Genomic DNA, 24,606 nt, shown 5'->3' on the forward strand with positions numbered 1-24,606 from the left:
GGGACATGTTAATAAATATCAATTACATTTATTAAAGTTTTAAAAAGGAACATGAAACCTCATCCCGCCAGTGGATGAGGTTTCATGTATTATCAGAAGCCTGCTGGGGCTCCTGGCCTGCCTGCCAGCCTTAAGGTTGGATGGGCAGGGCCTTTAATTACTTTAATTACCCTGTCAATGGCCAATACGCAGTCCGACTGCCTTCCTGCAAATTAAAAGGGACCGGGATGACGTTGGGGATTCCTCCTGCGTCATTTTCCTGTCGGCAAACGGGCCCCGCTCCTAAATCGCTGACAGGAAAATTCTGGCCTTGATAGAAGTTTTCAAAATCATGAGAGGTCAGGACAGAGTAGAAAGGGAGAAACTGTCCCTGCTGATAAAAGGATCAAGAGCCAGAGGGCACAGCTTTAAAGTGTTTTGCAAAAGAAGTAAATGAGAGGTGAGAAAAAACTTTTCCACATAGCACGTAGTTAGGGTTTGGAATGCACTGTCTGAAAGTGCAGTGGAGGCAGGTTCCATTGAGGCATTCCAGAAGGCATTGACGATTATTTAAATAGAAACAATGTGCAGGGTTACGGGGAACATGCAGGAGATTGGCACTAAGTTAAAATGCTCAGAGAGCTGGTGCAGACACTATGAGCCGAATGGCCTCCTTCTACACCGTAACAATTTTTTGATTCTGTGAGCAGCAAAGAATGACAAAATGATTAATAACGAAGGAAAAATTCGAGTATGAGAGAAAGCTGGCTAGAAATATAAAGATGGAAAGTAAGAGTTTCTATAGATATTTAAATAACAAACAAGTTAACAAAGTGAGCATTGGTCCTATAGAAAATAAGTCTGGGGGGTTAATAATGGAAAATAAGGAGATGGCAAATGAATTGAACAAGTATGTTGCATCTGTCTTCACTAGAGAGGATACAAATAACATCTCAAAAATAGCTAAATTGAAGGGAGGGAGGAACTCGTGAAATTACAATCACCAGCAAAGTGGTACTTGGCAAACTGTTAGAACTGCGGGTTGACAAATCCCCCGTTCCTAATGGACTTCATCCTAGAGTTTTAAAAGAAGTGGCTAGTGAGATAGCTGAAACGTTGGTTTTAATTTTCAAAATTCCCTAGATTTGGGGAAGGTTCCATTAGATTGGAAATTAGCTAATGTAATTCCTTTATTCACAAAGGGAGTGAGACAGAAAGCAGGAAGCTACAGGCCTGGCAGCTTAATATCCATCAGAGCAAAAATGTTAGAAACTATTATTAAAGGTGTTATGACAGGGTACTTAGAAAAATGTAAGGCAATCAGGCAGAGTCAACTTGGTTTTGCGAAAGGGAAATCATGTTTAACCAACTTATTGGAGTTCTCTGAAGGAGTCACATGTGTTGTGGATAAAGTGGAACCGGTGGATGTACTGTACTTAGATTTCCAGAAGGCATTTGATAAGATGCCACATCAAAGGTTTTTATGGAAAATAAAAGCTCATGGTGTAGTAGGTAACATTGGCATGGATAGAAGATTGGTTAGCTAACAGGAACCAGTGAGCATAAATGGGTCTTTTTCTGTTGGCAGAATGTAAAAAGTGGTGTGCCACTGGGATCGGTACTGGGGCCTCAACTTTTTACAATTTATATAAATGACTTGGATGAAGGGACCAATGGAATAGTTGCTAAATTTGCTGATGACACAAAGATAGGTAGGAAAGAAAGTTGTGAAGAGGACATAAGGAGGCTACAAATAGACATTGATAGGTCAGGTGAGTGGGCAAAGATCTGGCAAATGGAGTGTAATGTAGGCAAATGTGAAATTGTCCATTTTGGCAGGAAGAATAAAAAATAAAGTATATTATCTAAATGGTGAGAGATTGCAGAGCTCTGAGATGCAAGGGAATCTAGGAGTCCAAAAGCATGAATTGCAAAAAGCTAGTATGCAGGTACAGTAAGTAATTAGGGAAGCTAATAGAATGTTGTTGTTTATTGCAATTAATTGAATATAAAAATGGGGAGGTTGTGCTTCAGTTGTACAGGACACTGGTGAGACCACATCTGGAGTATTGTGTACTGTATTGGTCTCCTTATTTAAGAAAGGATGTAAATGCATTGGAAGCAGTTCAGAGAAGGTTTACCAGACTAATACCAGGAATGGGAGGGAGAAAAGGTTGGATAGGCTAGGCTAGTGTTCACTGAAGTTTAGAAAAGTAAGAGGCGCCTTGTTTGAAACCTTTAAGATGCTGAGGGGTCTTGACAGGGTGGATGTGGAGAGATGTTTCCTCTTGTGGGAGAATCTGGAACTAGGGGCCACTGTTTACAAAAAAGGGTCGCCCATTTAGAATCGAGATGAGGAGGATTTTTTTCTGAGGTAGTGAATCTTTGGAACTCCCTTCCTCAAAAGGCATTGGAAGCAGAGTCTGAATATTTTTAAGGCAAAGGTAGATAGGTTCTTGATAAACAAGGGGGTGAAAGGTTATAGAGGGTTGGTGGGAGTGTGGAGTTGAGGTTACAGTCAGATCAGCCATGATCTTATTGAATGGTGCAACAGGCTCAAGGGGCCAAGTTGCCTACTACTCCTACTTCGTATGTTCTACGTTCGTAAATAAAAAGGAAAAAACAAATGCTTGAAATCTGAATCTTAAAACATGCTGAAATTGCATAAATCACTCAGGATCTCAGGTGGAGTCATTGAACAAAAGCAATTCCATTGAGGAATCACACCTGAAACATTAATCTAACTTAAGTTGCATCATTAAGATGATTCCCAACGTTCTTTTTTATTTACTCTTTGGGAACACTACTTTTGAAGTTTGCATTTTTTTGATTCCTGAAGGCATATGAAACATAATGTAATGCTTTTAGATATATGCCCAATGATGACAGCTGTACAGTTTCCATCCCACCAAATTCTAAACAACTTACCATTAACTGTTATGTCTTCTATTACATAAGTCCTAAACTCTGGATTTCCCCCTCTAAACCTCTATCTTTGGCTTTAAGGAACTGCTTAAAACCTACCTCTTTGACCAAGTTACTGGTCATCTTAATAGGTAGCTTGGTATCAGAGCTCATTTGGTAAAACTACAATGAAACAACTTGTACCATTTCATTATGTTAAAAGTGCTATATAAATATATGTTGTTGCTTTTGGTGTATATATACTAAAAGCAAGTACACATGTTAAGAAATGTCTAAAGTCATTTCTTACCTTCATCCATTCCAAAGTATGTGCTTGGGCTGTTTGTTCACAATTAAAATTCAGCCTCAATTTTAACTTTGGCCATGACTCACTTATGCACAAAATTCAACAAACATTTTAGTCATGTAATTTGTATGTGCACATATTACATGTCTCTCGGCAAACCCCAGGCACTAATTCCATTGCAGCATAGTATGCTGAGCTGGTTTAAGAGTTTTAAATTTGTAAGGGTTTTGCAAGAGTTGCAGATTCAGTGATGAGTGGATATCAATCTAGAATTGTCATCAAGAGTGAGGAGAGAGGAATAGGAGAAAATGCATTATGTAAAGAGTTACTTAAACATAAAATTCTTTGCTGCAAAAATGATTTAAGCCAGAGAGCACTGCTTTTCTTCATGAAAGACCAGATAAGTATTAGAAGCACAAGATGAAGTAGAGCTAGGAAACAGAGCAGGATTTTTGGATTAGCTGTGAGTTGTTTAAACAAAGAGCTGATAGACATGATGAAGTAAATACCCTCTCGTTGTAAATTTCTACACTTTTCTGGTCCTTAAACAGTTATTAATTACCAGGTAAAATTGGCAGTTGTCGATAAGCAGCGAGTTTAGGTTGGAAAATATTCTCCATAATGACACGTTCCATGATGAATAAATCATGCTTTAGTTTCTCATTTTTCAGGAGTTCTTCTGGGTCCCGCTCTAATTCTTCAGTCCCTTGGATATTGATGACACTCTCCGACTCTGCAGAAGTGGAGGATCGACTTTCTGCAATGTCAACACGTTTTTATATATCAAACCACAATTTTTAACCTGTCTCAGTATACAATTATTTTAAAGGGGATTAGGACATTACAATACTTTCATCTTCCTAACGTGCAAGTGGGGATCCTGCATACAGATGCTATCAGGACTCAGGATGGCAAAGTTGGCAAAAAAAAACAAAGTTGAGAGAATTGGGAACAAAACTCTTCTGAACCTTTTCCAGATCGCTGGGATATGGATCCACAGCTCTGAGGGTTCCTTTCTGACTTCCCAGGCCTAGTGCTATGAAGGCCATAAAGTATGTCAGTATCAAGCCACCCAGATTATTTTCAGTCTAACTGGCTGCAGCACAAATAATGGCATAAATTCAGTAGATTAGCAATCACCATTAATACAATTAGGGCTGAGCGACAATAACAAACTTTTATTGTTTTAGGTAAGATTAGAAGTGGAGTGATGCACATGTAGCAGCAAATTATGGTCAACTCAAGTAATGGCACAACTTGCTTACTCCATTATTTCCAGGAACTTGTGTATTAATAACGGCATATGCTGTTAATGTGCAATGCTATGACACAGGTTTCCATCTTATCCAGGTCTAATTTACCAATAATCATAGATATGTAGTAATAATGAGTTTAAAAACACACACATTTTGATTGGGTTTTACAGACAATAGATCAGACTTAATTTCTTCCATTATAAACAACATGAGGTGAAACCTGCCTCAGACAAAAATTCAGGATTGTCTTCTTTCCAGGCATTTAACAGATAATTGAGAAAACCTGATGGTGCGAGTTTAAACAACATTTTTAATGGCTAATTGCAATTGAACTGAGTGGCCATTTCAGAGGGCAGTCACATGTTAGCAGGTAAGAATGGCAGATTTCCTTCCTTAAAGGATGATGTGTGTTAAGAAAGATAGTTGCTACCATTAATTACTGAGATCAGTTTTATCTCCAACCATGGTGGGGTTTGAACCCTTGTCCCCAGAGCAATATACCCTGGGCCTCTGGATTACTAGTCCGGTGTCATTACAACTATACCACCATCTCACTCTCTATGCACAAATCTTCACTTACTGACTGCCAATAGCTGGTTAAAATATAAATGTTGGAGGAAGTTGATGAGATCATTAGTTTTTTTTGTTGCATAAAGATTCAAAATTAAGTTGAAAAGGCAGAATTTCTGCAGGGGGTTCCTACCATAACTTCAGTGGAAGATCAGCAGAAAATCTGAGATATGCCATTTCTCTAGGTTTTCATCAATTTTTGCCAAAGTTCTGGCAGGCGGTCAGGAATGCCCTCAAAAATTATTAGTGGAACAATGTAAGTTTGACTTTGCACCAAGCTATACTATGTGACCACTTGTTGCTTTGGTCTACAATCCAGTCAGATTGCTAATCTGTCCCCAGTTGAACTATTTGTTTTGCATTGATGCATATCCAAAAGTGATTTGCATTGACAGGGCAACTGTGTAACAGTAGATTCCATTGTTGTTGTGTGTTTTTTAAATAACCAAATCCTGAATAAGAAAGTGGTCTGTTAAATTACAGAAACTAAATGATGGGTTGTTGAGTGATCATAATGAAAATAACCTCATATAATGGTTCAGATGAAAACAAACTTTCCAGGTGCACTGTCATTGTCAATTTGTAATTCAGTGTGCTGCTTATCCCTTTTAGAACTAGTTCTGGAGTTCTTTTGAATTCACCTCTCTTCAGTAGACAGTTTATATTACATTCTTACCTAATCCTATATAATTTATAGCTGATAAAGTTTGAAGGATAGCTCTGTCAAAATTAATTTGTGATAAATCCTTCTGCTGATTCGCTTGATGAGAGGAAATCTCTTTGTGCACTTCCCCGTCTTTAAAACTATCATACATGTCCCATGTTGTAGCCATAACACCTAGAAAGAAAAGAAACAGTAACAATTTGTCAAGCTCTTGTTCGGACATTTCAAATAGTTTTTCCAACTCTGGAAAAGGTCTTTGACCTCCAGCAGAAATAATAAGGTGTAGGTGTTATTTTAAATGAAGCAGCTTTTGGCAGAGTGGAAGGATGCAGGGTGAATATCAAACATATCTGAATTCATCACTTTGAAGCCTAGATTATTTTAATTTCCCAGCTTCATTTGTATTTGACTGGTGACTGCCCACCTAACCACATTGGGAACGAGCAGCTTGCCGGCTTTCTGGACTGAATTTCCAATGATACTCCAGGAGGCATGAATGTACTTCCTAAGGGGAGGTTGCATATATTTCTAGCAGATTAGTTTTGTGAATGAAGAAAGATTGAACCCCATGAACTCAATTTAGATGGTGAGGCTGATGGCTTAGCTGAACAGGGTCTGATACTTGTTCCCTCTCATATATCCAAAATACAATTGCATATTCACCCAGCTTGACAACTTCAATCCGCATTGTGAAGCCTTAAAACTGCCACTGTGTAGCTTCACAGTGCTATGCATTTTTGTCCTTTCTTTCCTCTAGGTTTATTTCAGTTGCAAGACTGTATGAAGATACTCTAGAACAGGATTGTCCTTGTAAGGAAACATCATTGTGCATTGCATCCCTCCTAAGTACCAGCACAGAGATTCTTTAGACTGTGAGTTTGAAGGGTCTGCACTTGCTGAACAAATCATGAATAGTGGGTGTGTGTGGGTGTGTGTGTGTGTGTGTGTGTGTGTGTGTGTTGGGGGCGGGGGGGGTCATTGAGGCAGTCCATGGTTTCAATGGGCAGCCTCCATCAGTGGTAAGGCATTCTATGCCCTGATAACCTCTACTTAAAAACAATTATCCAAACCATTCTTCATTTCTTTTGGTGATGAACATAACTTTTATGTTCTCTCAGTACAGGTTCAGCACAGCGTGGAAATAATTTGACCTTATGGCATGCACCTTATGACGTAAACTTCTTCCTGAACTTTCAGGTCAGTCAACGCTGCTGGTGCCTTCTTGGGGACTGCTCTCAGGTGCCAGTAGCCAAAGCTGGAAATGGTATGCAGGTAAAGGGGGGGTGGAGGATGGAAGGGTAACATGGAGGCTGGGCAGAGGAGGCAGGTGGTGCAGTGAAGGGGGAGGAGAAGAATTTCAGAAGAGGGGCAGTGTGTGTCTGGGAAAGTAGCAGTGGGGGAGTATGTAAGAGGGCAGGATCTGCGGGTCAATGGTGGGATTCTGGGGGGAGAACTCAGAATACTGGTGATAAGAGGGAACAGTGACAGTAAGAGGGGGAAGTGAGATGCCGTAGAGTGGGAGGTTCAGGGTCTGTGTCTGCCAGGTGTAGGTGTCATTGGATGGGTCACAGAGGGGGACCTCACTCTAAGGTGAAGTCCACAGAGCAGCTGATTTGTTTCCGAATCATGGGTCTCCGAATATCAAGATCCCAGCAAGGTGGAGAGCTGCTGTTCATTCTGAGCTATTTGCCATCAGGTGCAGTCAGACACAGGGATGAAGGGAGGGTGGGAGGTGGATGCCTACAAGAGGCATGGCTGATGGTGGCCATCCAACTCAACTTCAAACCTCCATCCTCCCAGGTGAATGGTCATGGCTGACAAAGGATCATGAGGTTGGTATTCTATACTGCTGAGTTAATGGTCTTTCTATAGAGTTTCAAGGGTGGTGGAGACAAGCGGAAAAGTGTTTGCATTAGGTTTCCTGCATGTGGCTCTCATTACCCTGGTCAAGAGTCATTGTCTCCATACGTATTCATGTGTGAATGGGAAGAACACCCATTTCTTGTCCTGCATGATGTCCTTTACCTGGAAAGGGCACAGCAGCAGGATAAGCAACAAGCCTGATGAGCAATTCTCCTGGGTCCAAATGATGTCTGCCTGGGATTTAAGGGTTTCAGGTGTATTGACCAGCTATCATAAGACTCTTAATTCTTCCCCTACCGCTATGTCTAGGTGCAGCCCCAATTTCCATAGCAGAGGTGGAGGCAGCCTGCTGACTGTTATGTCCTGTTGCCTGAGATTACTTTGGTGGGGCCTGTGGAGGCCCAAGGCTTGAGTGGCCTCAGCCTGCTAAGGATCTCCTGCTCTGCAGCAGGTGCACCCTCCTCAGTCTGACCTGCTGGAGGCAGTGGGGTCACTGGCACGGGGAGATGCTGTGGCAGGACACCCTTAGTTTCCTAGGTGGATGCCCACAGGGTTCCTGGCTGGTGCTCCTCCTCTCTGTGGGTGCCCAATTGCCCCTCCCTGACTCCATGAGGGGAAGGGGCACCTGGAGGAAGATGAAGATGGAGATGCCCGCACCCCACCACCCCCCTCGCCTAGCTGCTGCTGGATCCCACCCATGGCTAGAGCAATGGAGTGCAGGTCCTAGTGCAAATCCAGCAGAAACTGCTGGACTTGGGTCCCCAAGGCAGACGCCACCATTCCTATGGAGACTTTGAGCTCGCATGCCGGAACCACAACATCAGCAACAACTGGAATGGATTCCTTCACCCCTCATCTCATTTTGCTGATGGCGTCTGGCAACTCTGCCTGATGTTCCCCTGCATGTTTCTACATCTCCAATATTTCTCAGGACCAATTGCAGCGGCTCGTCATCAGACTCGGACTCTGCAGGGGCCTGGTCTCCAGCAGTCCTCCAAGTGCCAGAGACCTCAGCTGTCACTGCCTCCACTTGCTGTGGACCCATGTTTTTGAGGCGATCACCAGACTGTGAGCCTGAACATGCTCTAGAACTAGGACTGCCGAGGTGTGTGTATCTGTGCTGGTGGAAGATGCAAGTGAACACACTGGCTGCACAGGTGTGGGACCCTCTTCTTCCTCCTCTGAGGTGGCCTAGGGGCTGGGGCTTCCTTTTGAGGAGGACAACGTCATCCCCTTCCTTCTTGCTGGTAGTCAAATGGAGAGAAGAGAGAATAGAAGAGAGTATTAGTGATTGACTAGGCAGGCTCAAATACTACACCACTCACAGTCATTGTCTGCATGTTATTGCAGTGTAATGGATGCTTCCTCACTGGGTTATTGGGGCCGATCTCTCCTTCCACGCAGGCACAGTCAGTGTCCTCCTGTCCCAGCTCTACAACCAGCTCCTCGAATGAGGTGAGAGCCCTGAGTTCCAGAGATCTCTCCCTCTTTTTGTGGGCTATCTTGTCCTGCATCAAGACAGATGGATTGAGCGTGAGCACTATGGATAAAAGGGTGGTTCAGAAGCTTGCATCCTGTTATGTGCTGAGGCCCCCCCCAGTAAGGGAATAAGACACCATTTGTGCAGGACCTTACATGAGATGGTGAGCTTTAATTGGCTATGACACATTGAGTGATGAGCTATCTGCTGCTTGTGTGTGACAGCCTTGTGGATTCCAACCCTTAGACCAGATGCCCTTATGAGAGTGTGAACTTGCAGTGAGTATGTTTGACTTACCCTGGTGAAGCCTCCTGCTCCCATCGCTCGAAAGGAGGAAACCTTGCCTTTCCTCAACCGTCTGGAGGGAAATCTCCAGGGAGGCATCGCTGAACCATGGGGCCGAAGGTTGCTGTCTTCTCCTGGACATTTTTTTACGTGATCTGAAGGTTCAGGCCTGCAGTGAGTGAATGGCTGTCTGGGTGCCGTTTAAATATAGCATAGACATTGAAGCCTATGAGGTGAAGGGGTGGGGTGCAGTGGAATGGATCATTCACTGCCCACCCCACCGCAAGATTCAATGTGCTCCTCGCAAATGCATAATTAATTAGCTGAATGGTGGAAGATTGGGCGCGAAATCCTGCCCAGTGGGAATTTCACCTTTTTTTTTCCTGCCAGCCGCCACACTTAATCTCAAACAGAAAATTCCACCCATAGAATCATGAAATCTTACAGTACAGAAGGAAACCATTCAGTTCTGTGCAGTATACCTGTGCCAGCTCTTTTGAAAGAGTTGTTGAATTTGGTCCCATTCCCCGAACTCTGCAAATTACTCTTCAAGTACTTGTCCAATTGTCTTTTTAAAGCTCCTATGGAACCTGATTCCACCACACTTTTAGTTGGGAGTTCTAGGTCTTAACCCTCTGGATGAAGAAATTTCTTCTCATTTCCTATCTAGTTCTTTTACCAGTTATTTTAAATCTATGACCTCTAGTAACCAACCCACTTAGCAGAGTAAACAATATTTCTGTACTTGCTCTTTAAAAACCTTCATAATTTCAAATACTTCTATTTGGTCTCTTTTTAACATTCTCTGCTCTAAGGAGAGGAATCATAGTTTCTCCAATCTCTCCACATAATTGAACTCCCTCATCACTGGTATCATCCTGGTAAACAGTTTACCTTCTCCAGGACCTGGACTGCTGTCCAAAAGTATGGTGTCCATAATTGTATACAGATTCCAGTTGAGGCCTAACCAGAGGCTTGTAAAGGTTTAGCATAGCTTTCTATTTACAAATATAAGTATCCCATATGCTTTCTTAATTGCCTGATCAACTTGACCTGCCACCTGCAAAGATTTGTGAAGATACACCTGTAGTGTAATGGGTTAATAGAATATTAATGGCAATAAATAATGTAGGCCATGATGTAACAGTGACATTAGCGGTCATGTGCTAGAGACTCTGCACAGCAGTCAGAGCAGTTAATCCTCAGGGGAGATGTGCCTCTCAGTAGCCCACCTTGTATATATTGTACAAAGTGTAAATAAGCAGTTTAAAGTTTCTCTACATAAGATATACCATGCCATCAGTATATGAAACAAGGTAGCAGTGATGGTGACACCAATCTAACCAGGAGTTGGTGCCATTTACAGAACACCAACAGCTCACAACCGGAACAAACCTTAGCCAGAATGACAACCCGCAAATGTACCTAAGCGGGAGCACTCAAAAAGCAGTCACTACCCCTACCCCACCCCGTTCGAAAGTCATGAGGACCTGCACAGAGGCTAACAGTGGAAGACATGGCAAAATATCTTCTTGAGATACCGAACAGCCCCAGGTCTCCTCACCAAAGTGCAGAAGCATCAGGTTAGTTTATTCCTCGACACTGTAGAGCCTATTGCTGATGAGATCCATAACAGAAAGGGGTTAGAAGAGACCTCCACAAACTTTGAATCTGTTTTAAACTTTTTCGATGCATTCTTTACTCCAAAACAGGACATTGGTGCTGGGCGAGCACGCTTCAATCATAGGTCCTGTAAACTAATAACCTATCAAATCATTCATAGTACATAAGAACATAAGAAATAGGAACAGGAGTAGACCATTCAGCCCCTTGAGCCTGCTCCACTATTCAATAAGATCATGGCTGATCTACTTGTGTTTTGACTTCCACATTCCCATCTAACCCCGGTAACCTTTGATTCTGTTGCCTAACAAGAATCTATCTACCTCTGGCTTAAAAATATTCAATGACCCCGCCTCCATCACCTTCTGAGGCAGAGAGTTCCAAAGTCGCACAAGCCTCGGAAAAAATTTCTCCTCATCCCTGTCCTAGAAATGCGACCCCTAATTTTAAGACAGTGTCCCTTAGTCTTGGACTCACCCACGAGAGGAAACATCGTTTCAACATCCACCTTGTCAAGGCCATTCAGGATCCTGTATACTTTAGTCAAATCATCCTTCACTGTTCTAAACTCCAGTGGAAACAAGCCCAGTCTGTCCAACCTTTTCTCATAAGACAACCCAGTCATTTCAGTTATCAATCTAATTTCAGTTATCAATCTAGTAAACCTCCTTTGAACTGCCTCTAATGCATTTCCATCCCTCCTTAAATAAGGAGACCAAAACTGCACACAGTATTTGAGGTGCAGTCTCACCAATGTCTTATATAACTGAAGCATAACATCCTTACTTTTATGTTCAATCCCTCTCGTAATAAAGGATAGCATTCCATTAGCCTTCTTAATTACTTGCTCCTACCCACGTACTAACTTTTTGTGACTCATGTTCTAGAACACCTCAATCCCTCTGCACCTCAGAATTATGCAGCTGTTCTCCCTTTAAGTAATACACTGTTTTCTTATTCTTCCTGACAAAGCGAACAACTTCACATTTTCCAACGATAAACTCCACTTGCCAGATCTTTGCCCACTCATTCAAGTTATCTATATCCATCTGCAACCTCATGTCCTCTTCACAACATACTTTCCTACCTATCTTTGTGTCATCTGCAAATTTAGCTACCATGTCTTCAATCCCTTCATCTAAGTCATTGATGTAAATTGTAAAAAGTTGAGGCCCAGTGCAGACCCATGTGGGACTCCATTTGTCACATCCTGCCAATCAGAAAAAGACCCATTTATGCATACTTTCTGCCAGCCAGCCAGTCTTCTATCCATGTTAATATATTACTCCTTACACTATGTGCTTTTATTTTCCATAATAATCTTTGATGTGGCACCTAATCAAATGCAAATCAAAGTACAGTACATTTACAGGCTCCCCTTTGTCCACTGTGCATGTTCCTCCTTCAAAAAACTCCAATAAATTGGTTAAACATGATTTTCCTTTCACAAAACCATGCTGACTGTTCCCAACTGCCTTGAGCTCTGCCAAGTGCCCAGCTATAAGCTCCTTAACGATTGATTCTAATAACTTCCTGACAACAGACGTCAAGCTAACTGGACTATAGTTTCCTGTTTTCTGCCTCCCTTCCTCCTTGAATAGAGGGGTTATATTTGCTACTTTCCAATCTGATGGAACCTTTCCAGAATCTAGTGAATTTTGGAAAATTAACATCAAAGCACTGACTACCTCATTAACCACCTCTTAAGATGCTAGGATGTAGACCATCAGGACCCAGAGACTTGCCAGCCTGCAGCTCCATCGATTTGCTCAGCACCATTTCCCTAGTGATTTCGGTTTCACCATGTTGCCTTCTCCCATTCACCTCCTGATTTACAGCTATTACAGTAGATAGTTGTTGCAAACAGGACTCCTTGAAAGATGATTGCACACTCAATTGACCACTTCAAGGTACTAGTCAAACGAAATCAAGTAAGTGAAACCGGCCTCTCACCCGCCGACACAATGAGGCAGCCCTACCCAGGTAAAAGCCCAGCAAACTTGCCAAAAGGAGGGTAAACCCTACAACAGCCATCTTGAAGTGCTTATGCTACTGAGCAAAGAAACAGCACAGATGGCAACCCTGCCCAGCAGGGGTCATGGAGTTCTTCCAATGCAGGAAGACAGGGTACTTGCAGTGGTTCTATTCATTCAAAACCTCCACTAAAGGGAGAAAATTACAGAATAAATGCTGCTTACAACTCACCCAGAACATGGACCACAAACAAAGGCCATCCCTGGCTTCATGGGAGAAGTACAAAACCATCAACAAGACTTCGATCTGTCACTTTAGAAGTTAAAGGATTTAAAACCCACATTAAGCTTGATACTGGTGCAGGGGTTCCATACCAGCTGATAATTTAGCATGGCTCAACACTGTCCCTGTCCAGCCATCAAACATTAAAATTCAAGGTCCAGAGGGAACTAATCTGCAGATGAAAGGTCAGATCACAGCCACTCTATGCCACAAGGGGTGGCAGATCACAGAGGCCCTCTATATTCTGCCTAATCAAAGTTTCCCTTTACTCAGTAGGAAAGCATGCATGCAACTGGACATCCTAAAAAAGTGGATGAAATCCTTCAACCAGACAACAGGTCTGAATTCAGCCAAGAATTCCCACAAACTCTTCCAGGGGCTTGGTAAGTTTAAAAATCGAATATCACATTTCACTGCTCCAAGATGCTATGCCAGTATGCCTATTCACCCCCAGGAGGATGCCACATCCTCTACTTCCGAAAGTCAAGAGGAACATTGACTGCATGCTACGCAGAGGTGTCACATCAACTGTCACAGAACCAATCCAGTGGTGCTTAGGGCTGGTAATGGTTCCCAAACCAAACGGTCAGCTCAGGCTGTGCACTGACCTCATGCAATTCAACAGACCAGTCCAGAGGGAAGTCTATCCCATGGCGCCTGTGTGCAACAGCCTGGCAAAGCTTGCCAACAGGGTCCTCTTTACCAAATTAATTGGGTTTTAGCAAAAACCCCTCAACCAGGGGTCCAGGCTGCTAACAACCTTTATCACACCATTTGGTCCTTTTGTTTTATCCGACTTCCCTTCAGCATATCATCAGCTCCAGAGATATTCTAGCACATCGTGTATAGTATCTTAGAAGGTAAACATTTATTAAGGAAACATTTGTCACATAGATGACATTACCCATCGGTCGACACGAGAAGAGTATGACCACAGCTTTCCAGAGGTTCTTAAGGCCCTGCAAGCAGCTGGTCTCACTCTGACAAGTGTGAATTCACCAAAGCCATCGTCAAATTTCTGGGGCATATCACTTTCCCCAACTGAAGCGTGGCATAGACATCCAACAGTTCCTAGGGATGTTTAATCAGCAAGTTCATCCCAAATCTAGCCATCATCACGGAACCTTTAAGGGATCTCCTACGAAAAGGCCAACAAAGAATCAAAGCAATGCCTTTTAATGTATTAAAGACTGGTCTCTTCAGATGTACTGGCACATTGCAATATTACCCATAGTGATGGCCGCAGATGCATCCTCCACTGGTCTTGGTGCTGTTCTCATCCAAATCCAGAAAAATAGCAACAGGAAACCTGTATACTTTACATGCAGAGCATTGACAAAAACAGAGCAACACAATGCCACCATCAAAAAGGAAGCACTGGTTGTCACATGGCCATAGAGAAGTTCTTTGACTACCTTGTACATAGAGACTAATCACAAGCTGCTCATTACCCTCTTGAGTTCCAAGGAGATCATTAAAATGACCTTTTGCATTCAATGGTTTTGCCTTCGCTTGATGCATTATCAATACATGGCTGTCTACATTCCAGGAAAGTCACAAACCACAGCTGATTATCTCTCCAGAGCTACAGTGGATCAAGCTATTGCCCCTTGACTCCACACTTGTCTCAGAAGTCAAAGCTATCTCTTCAGCCATAATAAACCTATTGCCGATCTCCCCCAAAAAGATCCAAGATGTCAGAAGAACACAAAGAGTTTGTGGAATATGTCCAGGTACAAAAATTCTGCTCGTAAGATTGGTCTAAATATAGTTCTGTGGACCAGCCCCTCCGTAAATACCAGGAGCAACGCAAGTTGTTGATCTCTGCCTGGTCATTCCTCAGTTTTACAAGCAGAGATTCTCCACAGCCTCTATGGGGGCCACCTAGGGATTACAAAGTACATTGCATATGCACTGCAATCCGTGCTGCGGCCAGGTGTTACTCAGACTGTCCAACATTTTGTTCTTTCCTGCTACACCTACAGAATTAACAGCCAGCCACAAACAGAACACCTGGTACAATCTTGTTTCCAAGACCGACCCTGGAAGAAACTGGAGCTCGGCCTCTTTGATTATTGGGGCAAAACACACCTCGTTGCGCTAGATTACTATTCCAGATGGCTGGAAGTGGTCAGGTTCTATACCACTATATCTGAGTCAGTGATCAGGGTGCTGCAGACTATCTTCCATACACATGGGTTTCCCGATGAAATCGTCTCAGGAATGGTCCACAATTTGCTAATGACCACAACAGGATCACCCCATTACCAGTTCTCCTCTCTATCCACAAGCTAACGGAGAGGCAGAACAAGCGGTGAGGACCATCAGGACCCTTAATCTAAAAATTCTGATTGGCCCTGTTGTACTAATGTTGTACTATTGGATTCTCACCAGTTGAATTCCTCATGGTCCGACATGTGAAGATGAAAGTTCCTCTCCTGCAAGGAACCTCCAACCTAATGTTATCCCTGCTGACCATAGGAAGGTGTGAAAAAGGGAGACTTGCCTCCGTGAGAAACAACAGGAAGTGATATAACTCCAGACATAGTGCCAACACCCTAGCATGCTTAATACCAGGCCAGACGGTTTGGATCCAGGATCGTAAGTCAGAAGGGGTGGTCCTTTGAAGAACGAAGTACTCACGGTCATACCTGGTCCAAACACCATCTGGTATATTCCAATGTAACAGGAGAGCACTGATTTCATTGATGCCCAAGAGAACACAGGTCTTCAATTACCACACAATGGGAGATGGAGACCCCAAGAATACTTTGAGTGGCTTGTGAGATTTTGACCCACTTCAAGACCATCTGCCCTGCACAGCAGTTATAACAATACGGTCCAGGAGAGTGGTGAAGGCACCATGGAGACCTGACCTCTGACCAGGGGACTTGAGGAGGTAGGGGATGGAAGGAGATGGCAGTGCCAATGCGATATAAATAGTTTAATATCAATATGATATAAATAGTTAACATCATTATTAAAAAGTCAATTGTATACTTGAGGGGGGGTGGTGGTGTAGTGTAAAGGGTTAATAGAATAGTTATGGTAATGAGTGATGTAGACCATGATGTAACAGTGACATCAGTGGTCATGTGCTAGAAACAGCACAGCAGACAGCACTCAGGAGAGATATGCCTACTCAGTAGCCCATCTTCAGGCTACAGTCTCTCTACATAAGATACATCACATCATCAGTATATGAAACAGCATCCTGTTCTTCAATCTGTCCTCAAAATAGCACCATTTCAACTATTCTCCCTCTCCATGTTGTTTCTGTCAAAGAACATCACTTCACTTATCCACATTAAACTGCATCTTCCATGTGTCTGTTTCTTTCACCAGTCCACCTATGTTCTCCTGAAGTCTGCTATTAACCTGTTCATTATTTAATTGTTCCCAAATTTTGTATTATATCCATACTGCGAAATTGTACTTATTACTCCCAGGTCATTTATATACAAGAACAGCAGGATATATAACAAGAACCTACCCCTGGCATTTCTGTGGGTAAAAAAAATTGCGTTCATCACTAATCTCTGCCTTCTGTCCCTCAGCCAAATTATATATTCAAGTTACCATCATCTCTTTAATAACATGTGGTTCTATTTTCTGAATATGTCTGTTATGAGCTACTTAATCAAATATCTTTTAAAATTCTACATATACATCTGCAAAAGAGCCCTAGTTTCTCTCGTCTCTCTTCTCATAACTAAGTCTTTCATCCATAGTATCATCTTAATGAGTCTCTTTGCACCCTCTCCATTGCCTAAAAGTGCCCAAAATTGGACACAATATTAAAATGTGGCTGAAACAGTGATTTATATAGTTTATTATCCCCATGCAATTGTATCCTATAACTCTACTTATATTATCTAATATATCTATGTCTCCCTGAAGTTGCTTTAAGTTCCCTTCACAGTAAATCATATGTTATCCACGAACTTTAATTTTGCATCCCCTAAACCCAACTTTGGATCATTTGTATATGCTAAGAACATCAATGCTGATAAAACCTATCTTTGATTAAGGCATCCCTGTTTATCCAAAAAATACTCAACCATTAGGCTTCATTCTTTGATCATTGACTAACTGCCTATCCATGATGCCATGGTCCTTGTAATATCACGTACCTTGAATTTATCAGCATGCCACCTTTGCACCAACTTATCAAAAGCCTTTTGAGAATCTATATACACAACATCCAATTTGTTTCCTTTATCAATGCACTTTTATTTCCTCAAATAACTCTAATACGTTTGTCACACATGACTTGCCTTTTACAAGTCAATGTCTTTCTAAGCAAGTAAAAATTTTACCCTAGCTTCCAGCCCCCAGGAAACTTAGTGATATTAGACTAATTGGTCTATAGTCACCTGACTTCATCCCTCAGCTCATCTGTTGCTGAAACCCCAATTCATGCCTTTGTTACCTCTAGATTTGACTTTTCCAACACACTCCTGGCTGGTCTCCCACATTCTACCCTCTGTAAACTTGAGGGGAATGATATAATCTGTTTTTATTAGGAGGAAAGAGTGTGAATGTGACGGTTGGTTGTTGACTGTTGGAATCAATTGTGTCTGAGTGGTGCTGGCGACAAACACAGGGTTTCTGATGACACTGTCAGATAGCCTCACAGATACACATTAAGAAAAGTGTGCCTAGATGAATCTGCAGTGGGCTCCTCTGGTTGCAAAGTGTGCTTCAGGCACCAAGGTCACATCTGACTCCTCGGAGGAGGAGGAGGATGCCGGTCATTGTGCACCTTCCTCTTCTTGCAGCTCCACTCCTCATAACAGTGCGGTGTAATGATGGCACAGCAGGCCACAACAATTCTGGAGACTCTTGATGGGGCATACTGAAAATTGCCTCTAGATCTGTCGAGACAGTTGAAGCGCATCTTGAGAACCCATTGATGTGTTCTATTATTGCCCTTGTGGTAATACGGCTCCTACTGTATCTCTTCTCTAGTTCACTGGTAGAATTCCTTACAAGAGTCATCAGCCAGGGCTTCACATGGTAGCCCTTTGTTTCCCAGGAGCTAGCCGCTGAAACCTGTGGTGGAGCAAAGGCCTATGAGAGATTTGACTGCCGGCATAAAAATGAATCATGTCAGCTCCCTGGATGCTTTGCATAGGCATGCACGATCACCTTGCAGTGGTCGCAAATGGAGTGGTTGGTCCATTGCGACTGATAAGACAATGCCCTGATTGCCAGATATGTGCACTCAATCACTCCCTGTACCTGAGTACCCAGACACTGCAGCAAAGCGAACAGCCCTCTGTGTTTGATTATCATCTGTACCAAAGTGCATGTATGGGTCAGTCTTGGAAAACAAGGAATCAGTGACCTGGGAGATGCACTGATGGGCAGCAGATTGAGAGAATTTGGATTTGTCACCAGCAGATCTCTGGAAGGAATGGAGGGGAAGAAATTCAGGGCTGATGTGCCCTTAACAGCCACCGGTATGCCCATCTGCTCCTTTTGCAAGGAAGTCTTCTTCACAGGGGCTGCAGATGTCAACAACAATCTGCTGATGAAACCTGAGACCCCCGAGACACTGTTGCTTTGTTCTGAGCTGAAAAGCTCATTCTCTGTCTGTAGACCCTGTGCTAAGGGTATTACCTCCTTCAAGTTGCAGCTCTCTCTTCATCACCTCTGTCACATGGGGTGACATATCACTACGCAGAAGGCAGGTGTCAATGGTGTTGCTGTTGCTGCTGGTGCTGCAGTTGTTGGTGTAGTTCCTGGTGCTCCTGCTGCTGTTGTGGCTGCTCCTTCAGGTCCTCATCACAGATCCATGCTACTGCTGCATAAGTTGCTCCTATGCTGCAATGAAGGCTGACAACAAGGATGTTAGGTGAAAGTACTTCCAAAAAGTTGGAAATGACTCTCAAGCCCTCAGAACAAATCCTGCAAGTAAAAGCCTTTCACTGAGATTGACCACAAGCTTTGTGATTCAACTCTTTAAAAACTTCCCAGCACATCAATTTCACTGTTTAATAAATCCTTGCTGTATTCTCATCTCATTAAGCTTGGCAAGTTACAAACAGCTCAGGAAGCCTGTTAAAGCCAGAATTCTAGGTTAAATTTACATTTAATTGCCTCTTTGAATATTTCAAATACTTACCCAACAGCTCCACAGGGGTTGTCCACCATCTCCAAATTGGCACAGTTTAAGCCGGGAAGTGGGCAGGATAATGTTGGGTTGCACCCGAACCTACCTCCCCTTGGCAGTTAAAATTCTGCTCAATGTCACAGTTCCTTGGCAGAGCCCTAAACCACTTACGTTTTAAGGGGAGACAATTTCAGAACTTTACCATCTCAAAAGTCAAGCATTCAAATTTTGTCAGTTATTGATCCCACTCTGCCAATAACAGTAAAAGTTAAAACTCAATTGCAACTACTGTGCCACTGGCTTTTAAGAACTACAATGTGAGATTGGATGTCAAGCCCTCTGCAAGCTGTCACAATGCATTTACTCTATGCTAACATGCAAGTCCTGCAATTATTTCATAGAATTTCTACTCTAGATAATTGAATTCTGGGTGACCAGGAATACCATTTGAATAAAAGCAAAATACTGCGGATGCTGGAAATCTGAAACAAAAGTAAAAATAGCTGGAAAAACTCAGCAGGTCTGACAGCATCTGCAGAGAGGAACACAGTTAACGTTTCAAGTCCATATGACTCTTCATCAAAACTGAGGAAATATAGAAATGAGGTGAAATATAAGCTGGTTGAGGGGGGTGGGATAGGTAGAACTGGACAGAGGGCCAGGTGGAGGCAAAGAAGAGATTGCCAAAGATGTCATAGACAAAAGGGCATTGACAGTGGTGATATTAGCTAAGAAATGTGCTAATGGTGACATTAAGGGTGGTAGGAAGGACGAGCAAGTGATAGATAGCCCTAGTGGGGTTGGGGGGATGGTGGGGGTAGGGAACGAAATAGGCTAAAAGGTGGAGACGAAACAACGGATGGAAATACGTTTAAAAATAATGGAAATAGGAGGGAAAAGAAAAATATATAAAAAAATATAAATTATGGGAACAGGGGGGAACGGAAAAGGGGTGGGGATGGAGGACAAAGTTCATGATCTGAAGTTGTTGAACTCAAAGCTAAGGCCGGCAGGTTGTAAAGTGCCCAGTCAGAAGATGAGGTGCTGTTCCTCCAGTTTGCATTGAGCTTCACTGGAACATTGCAGCAGGCCAAAGACGGACATGTGGGCATAAGAGCAGGGTGGAGTCTTGAAAGGGCAAGTGACAGGGTGGTCTGGGTCATGCTTGTGGACAGACCAGAGGTGTTCCGCAAAGCGGTCACCCAGTCTGCGTTTGGTCTTTCCAATGTAGAGGAGACTGCATTGGGAAGTACAAGTGAAGTGCTGCTTCACTTGAAAGGAGTGTTTGGGCCTTTGGACGGTGAGGAGGGGGGAAGTAAAGGGGCAAGTGTTGCACCTTCTGTGGTTGCATGGGAAGGTGCCGTGGGAGAGGGTTGAGGTGTAGAGGGTGATGGACGAGTGGATCAGGGTGTCCCGGAGGGAATGATCCCTGCGGAATGCCACCGGGGGGTGGGGGGGGGGGTGGTGGGGGGGCAGTGTGTGTGTGTGTGTGTGTGTGAAGCGAAGATGTGTTTGGCGGTGGCATCTTGCTGGAATTGGCAGAAATGGAGGAGGATGATCCTTTGAATGCGGAGGCTGGTAGGGTGATAAGTGAGGACAAGGGTGACCCTATCATGGTTCTGGGAGGGAGAGGAAGGTATGAGGGCGGACGCACGGGAGATGCTCCAGACACGGTTGAGGGCCCTGTCAATCACCGTGGCTGGAAAACCTCAGTTAAAGAAGAAGGAAGGCATGTCAGAGGAACTGTTTTGGAAAGCGGTATCATCAGAACAGATGTGACGGAGGCGAAGGAACTGAGAGAAAGGGATGGAGTCCTTACAAGAAGCGGGGTGTGAGGAGCTGTAGTCGAGGTAGCTGTGGGAGTCGGTAGGCTTGTAATGAATATTGGTGGACAGTCTATCACCAGAAATTGAGACTAAGAGGTCAAGAAAGGGAAGGGAAGTGTCAGTGATGGACCATGTGAAAATGATGGAGGGGTGTGGAAATTGGAAGCAAAATTAATAAATTTTTCTTGGTCCAGATGAGAGCATGAAGCGGCACCGAAGCAGTCACTGATGTACCAGAGAAAGAGTTGTGGGAGGGGGTCTGAGTAGGACTGGGATAAGGAACGTTCCACATACCCCGTAAAGAGACAAGCATAACTGGGGCCCATGTGGGCACCCATAACCACACCTTTTATTTGGAGGAAGTGAGAGGAGTTTAAGGAGAAATTGTTCAGTGAGAGAACAAGTTCAGCCAGATGAAGGGGAGTAGTGGTGGATGGGGATTATTTGGGTCTCTGTTCGAGGAAGAAGTGGAGAGTCCTCAGACCATCCTGGTGGGGGATGGAGGTGTAGAACAATTGAACGTCTGTGGTGAAGAGGAGGCGGTTGGGGCCAGGGAACTGGAAATTGGTGATATGATGTAGGGCATGAGAGGAATCGCAGATGTAGATAGGAAGAGACTGGACAAGGGGAGAGAGAATGGAGTCAAGATAGCAAAAAATGAGTTCCACGGGGTAGGAACAGGCTGACACGAACGGTCTGCCGGGACAGTTCTGTTTATGGATTTTGGTGAAGAGGTAGAAGTGGGCCGTCCAAGGTTGGGAGAATATGAGGCTGGAAGCTGTGGAGGGAAGATCTCCAGAGGAGATGAGGTCAGTGACAGTCCTGGAAACAATGGCTTGATGTTCAGTGGTGGGGTCATGGTCCATTTGAAATTGTGTCTGGTAACATCACTGCAAAATCTACAAGCTGCATTAGCAAGAAAATATAATAAATGATCCAAATGCCTCCACAATGATACAAACTGGCTTGCAGTATGCAGCTTAAAACATGATTCCGCAATCTGGACGGGACTAGAAAGTATTACATACCCTGAAAGGTCTCCAAGATGATGGTAGTGTGCGAGATGTTGCATAATTATGCTATCAATAAAGAAGTATGGGGATGTACCTACAGAGAACTAGCAAATACCCTTAAATAAATCCAATCTGTCCTACGGGATTTGTCACAAACTGTAAGCAAGCTGAAAATAGGAAATTTGGTATGATCTCAGTCTCTAGGTACTCCAGACCTTTGAGACCCTATAAAAAATAAACTCCAGCTGTGAATGTAGCATTCGGTTACAAAGAGTTATCAATAACCTGATCATTTTACTGGCCAATTCCCCCCTCCTTTCATGAACATGCTATGATTCCACTACAAAATTGCCAATTCCTGTCATTACCCAACAAATGTCATAGAATATTATCATCAAGAATAATTTTTAAATACACTGTAACCTCTCCAGTCCGAAATGCTTGGGACCAAGTCATTTCTGGATTACAGAATGAAGTTGGAATGCCTAGCCACAAATGTGTGAACCAGAAAGTACTGTAGAAATAAATATTTACCCGAAGCATAAAACAGAGATAAACGTTATAAAGCAGTAATAAATATTGTATTACTTATCCAAATACTGTACCTTCCATCTTTACGCTCACAACGTACTGTACCAAAATGATGCCTTGAGTTGATTATGTCTGCTTGAAACATTTCTGAACAACTGGTGTTTCAGAACAATAGATTTTCGAACTGGAGATCCTACAGTGTACAGTGCATATTATGTCTGGCTATCGGGATACTGACAAGTATTCTTGCCCTTTATGACTTCCCAGTGAAACGTCTATGAATTGGACTTTCAGCATTGCTTCATGCTATAGGGGCACAAATCAGGAATTCGGGCACTTCACAAAATTTGCTATATGTTGAATTCAGCGGAGAGGTACAGAAATCTGCACCTGAATTCTGAGTATACATTTCTAAATCTGTTGATCTGTGAGCAAGGAATACAAGTTTAATACTCCATGTTCCCCCAAATCCCTTTGAATCTTTTATTTACAACACACTGAGATAGAGTTTCTGCTTTGGGCAGAATCAGTGATATGGGCGCTAAATTTGAGAAGTGTGTTTATCCAAGTTTCTGTTCAAATTCATTTGAATATCACCGAATGCAAAATCTGTTTTTAAACAACCAGGCTGGTTGTGATTAGAATAAATATTTTTTTGAAAACTTTGCTTTAACATTATTCCTCAACATATGTAAGAATGTTAACTTGGCTACTTTTGAATAGCTGAAAATGACTTAACATCAAAAATAGGCATTCTAAGAAGGAATCTTATTTTTAAAACAAAAACAGAATTACCTGGAAAAACTCAGCAGGTCTGGCAGCATCGGTGGAGAAGAAAAGAATTGACGTTTCGAGTCCTCATGACCCTACAACAGAACTATCTTATTTTCAACCTGTGGGAAGTCACTTCCATAATTCAAATTCCGTAAATTAAAATTCAAAAGCTTTTAAAATGTGCCTATTACTGCTCTTGTGCCTAAAAAAAAGTTTAATCTTCAAAGCCTCCTTGAATGCTTGCAAAGAAGTGATTATGTCAATGTGGGGGCATGAACAGTTTTGTGGGGGGAGGCAACAGCTTCCAACATGATGGCTTTTAAACTAGCGCAAAAGATTGCAGAAACTTGATTTGAGCTGAAGTAATTTACATTTAAAATACCACAATCTTATGGGTTGAAATTTACCAGTCCAGGTGGGAAAGCTGGCAAAGATGGTGCAAGTAGGCATGGGGGGTGTGCCTGACACCATCCCACCACCATGTCATTTTGTCAGCAACAGGAAATGGAAGTGCAATTGAGCCATTTGTGACCAATTTAGGACCGTTTTCTACTTCGGCTGGAATTTTATCAGCGGTGGGTGGAGGCCTGCTGCTGCATGAGGAAACCACCAGCTAAACCATACAGCCTCCCGTGGGTTCCTGGGGTGGGGGTGGCCTCCTTTGGTTATCCTTTGGCCTACAGAGGGTCCCCTTCCCCTGGTAATCACCATCCCAATGGCAACAATGCACCTATCTGCAGTAATCCCCTCGCCAAGGCCTGCCCGACTGGCCTGAGCACCCCAGACCCCACTTACGCAACTTTGAGGGTGCACAGCCCCAGCAACGAGACCTCTGCCACTTCTGCAGAATTCTGCCCGATATACTAGTTTAGCCTATTTCAGACAAATTGCACTGCAAACCCGACGTAACATAGCAGAAACTCTCAGCTGTTATGCTTATGTTTGAATAGCATGGAAATTTGGGCATTCTGGAATGTACAGAACAACCCCTTCAACTGCATTCTGAGACCAAATAACATCCCATTATTGAGTCTCAAGCCTATGGAGCCAACAAGTTGTGAAGGACAACAGGCAGCAAAGCACAATGGACAATCAGGCCACTCTTGGTGTCATATTGGCCCTCCAGTAAATGATGAAGTGGGTACAATAATGGGGAC

General features: G+C 43.1%; 1 protein-coding gene across 4 annotated transcripts in view; it reads right to left on the minus strand.

The window, feature by feature from the left end:
- dnai4 (dynein axonemal intermediate chain 4) overlaps positions 1-24,606 on the minus strand; it is a 179,742-nt gene that overhangs the window by 74,508 nt on the left and 80,628 nt on the right. For all 4 annotated transcript variants that reach the window (XM_041207630.1, XM_041207629.1, XM_041207632.1 and 1 more), the window contains 2 exons: positions 5,693-5,854; positions 3,753-3,947 (listed from right to left, as the gene is read on the minus strand). In XM_041207630.1, the coding sequence (XP_041063564.1) occupies positions 3,753-3,947; positions 5,693-5,854 (357 nt within the window). The remainder of the gene's footprint in view (positions 1-3,752; positions 3,948-5,692; positions 5,855-24,606) is intronic.

This window comes from Carcharodon carcharias, chromosome 16, assembly GCF_017639515.1.
Source record: "Carcharodon carcharias isolate sCarCar2 chromosome 16, sCarCar2.pri, whole genome shotgun sequence".
Classification (NCBI taxonomy): Eukaryota; Metazoa; Chordata; class Chondrichthyes; order Lamniformes; family Lamnidae; genus Carcharodon; species Carcharodon carcharias.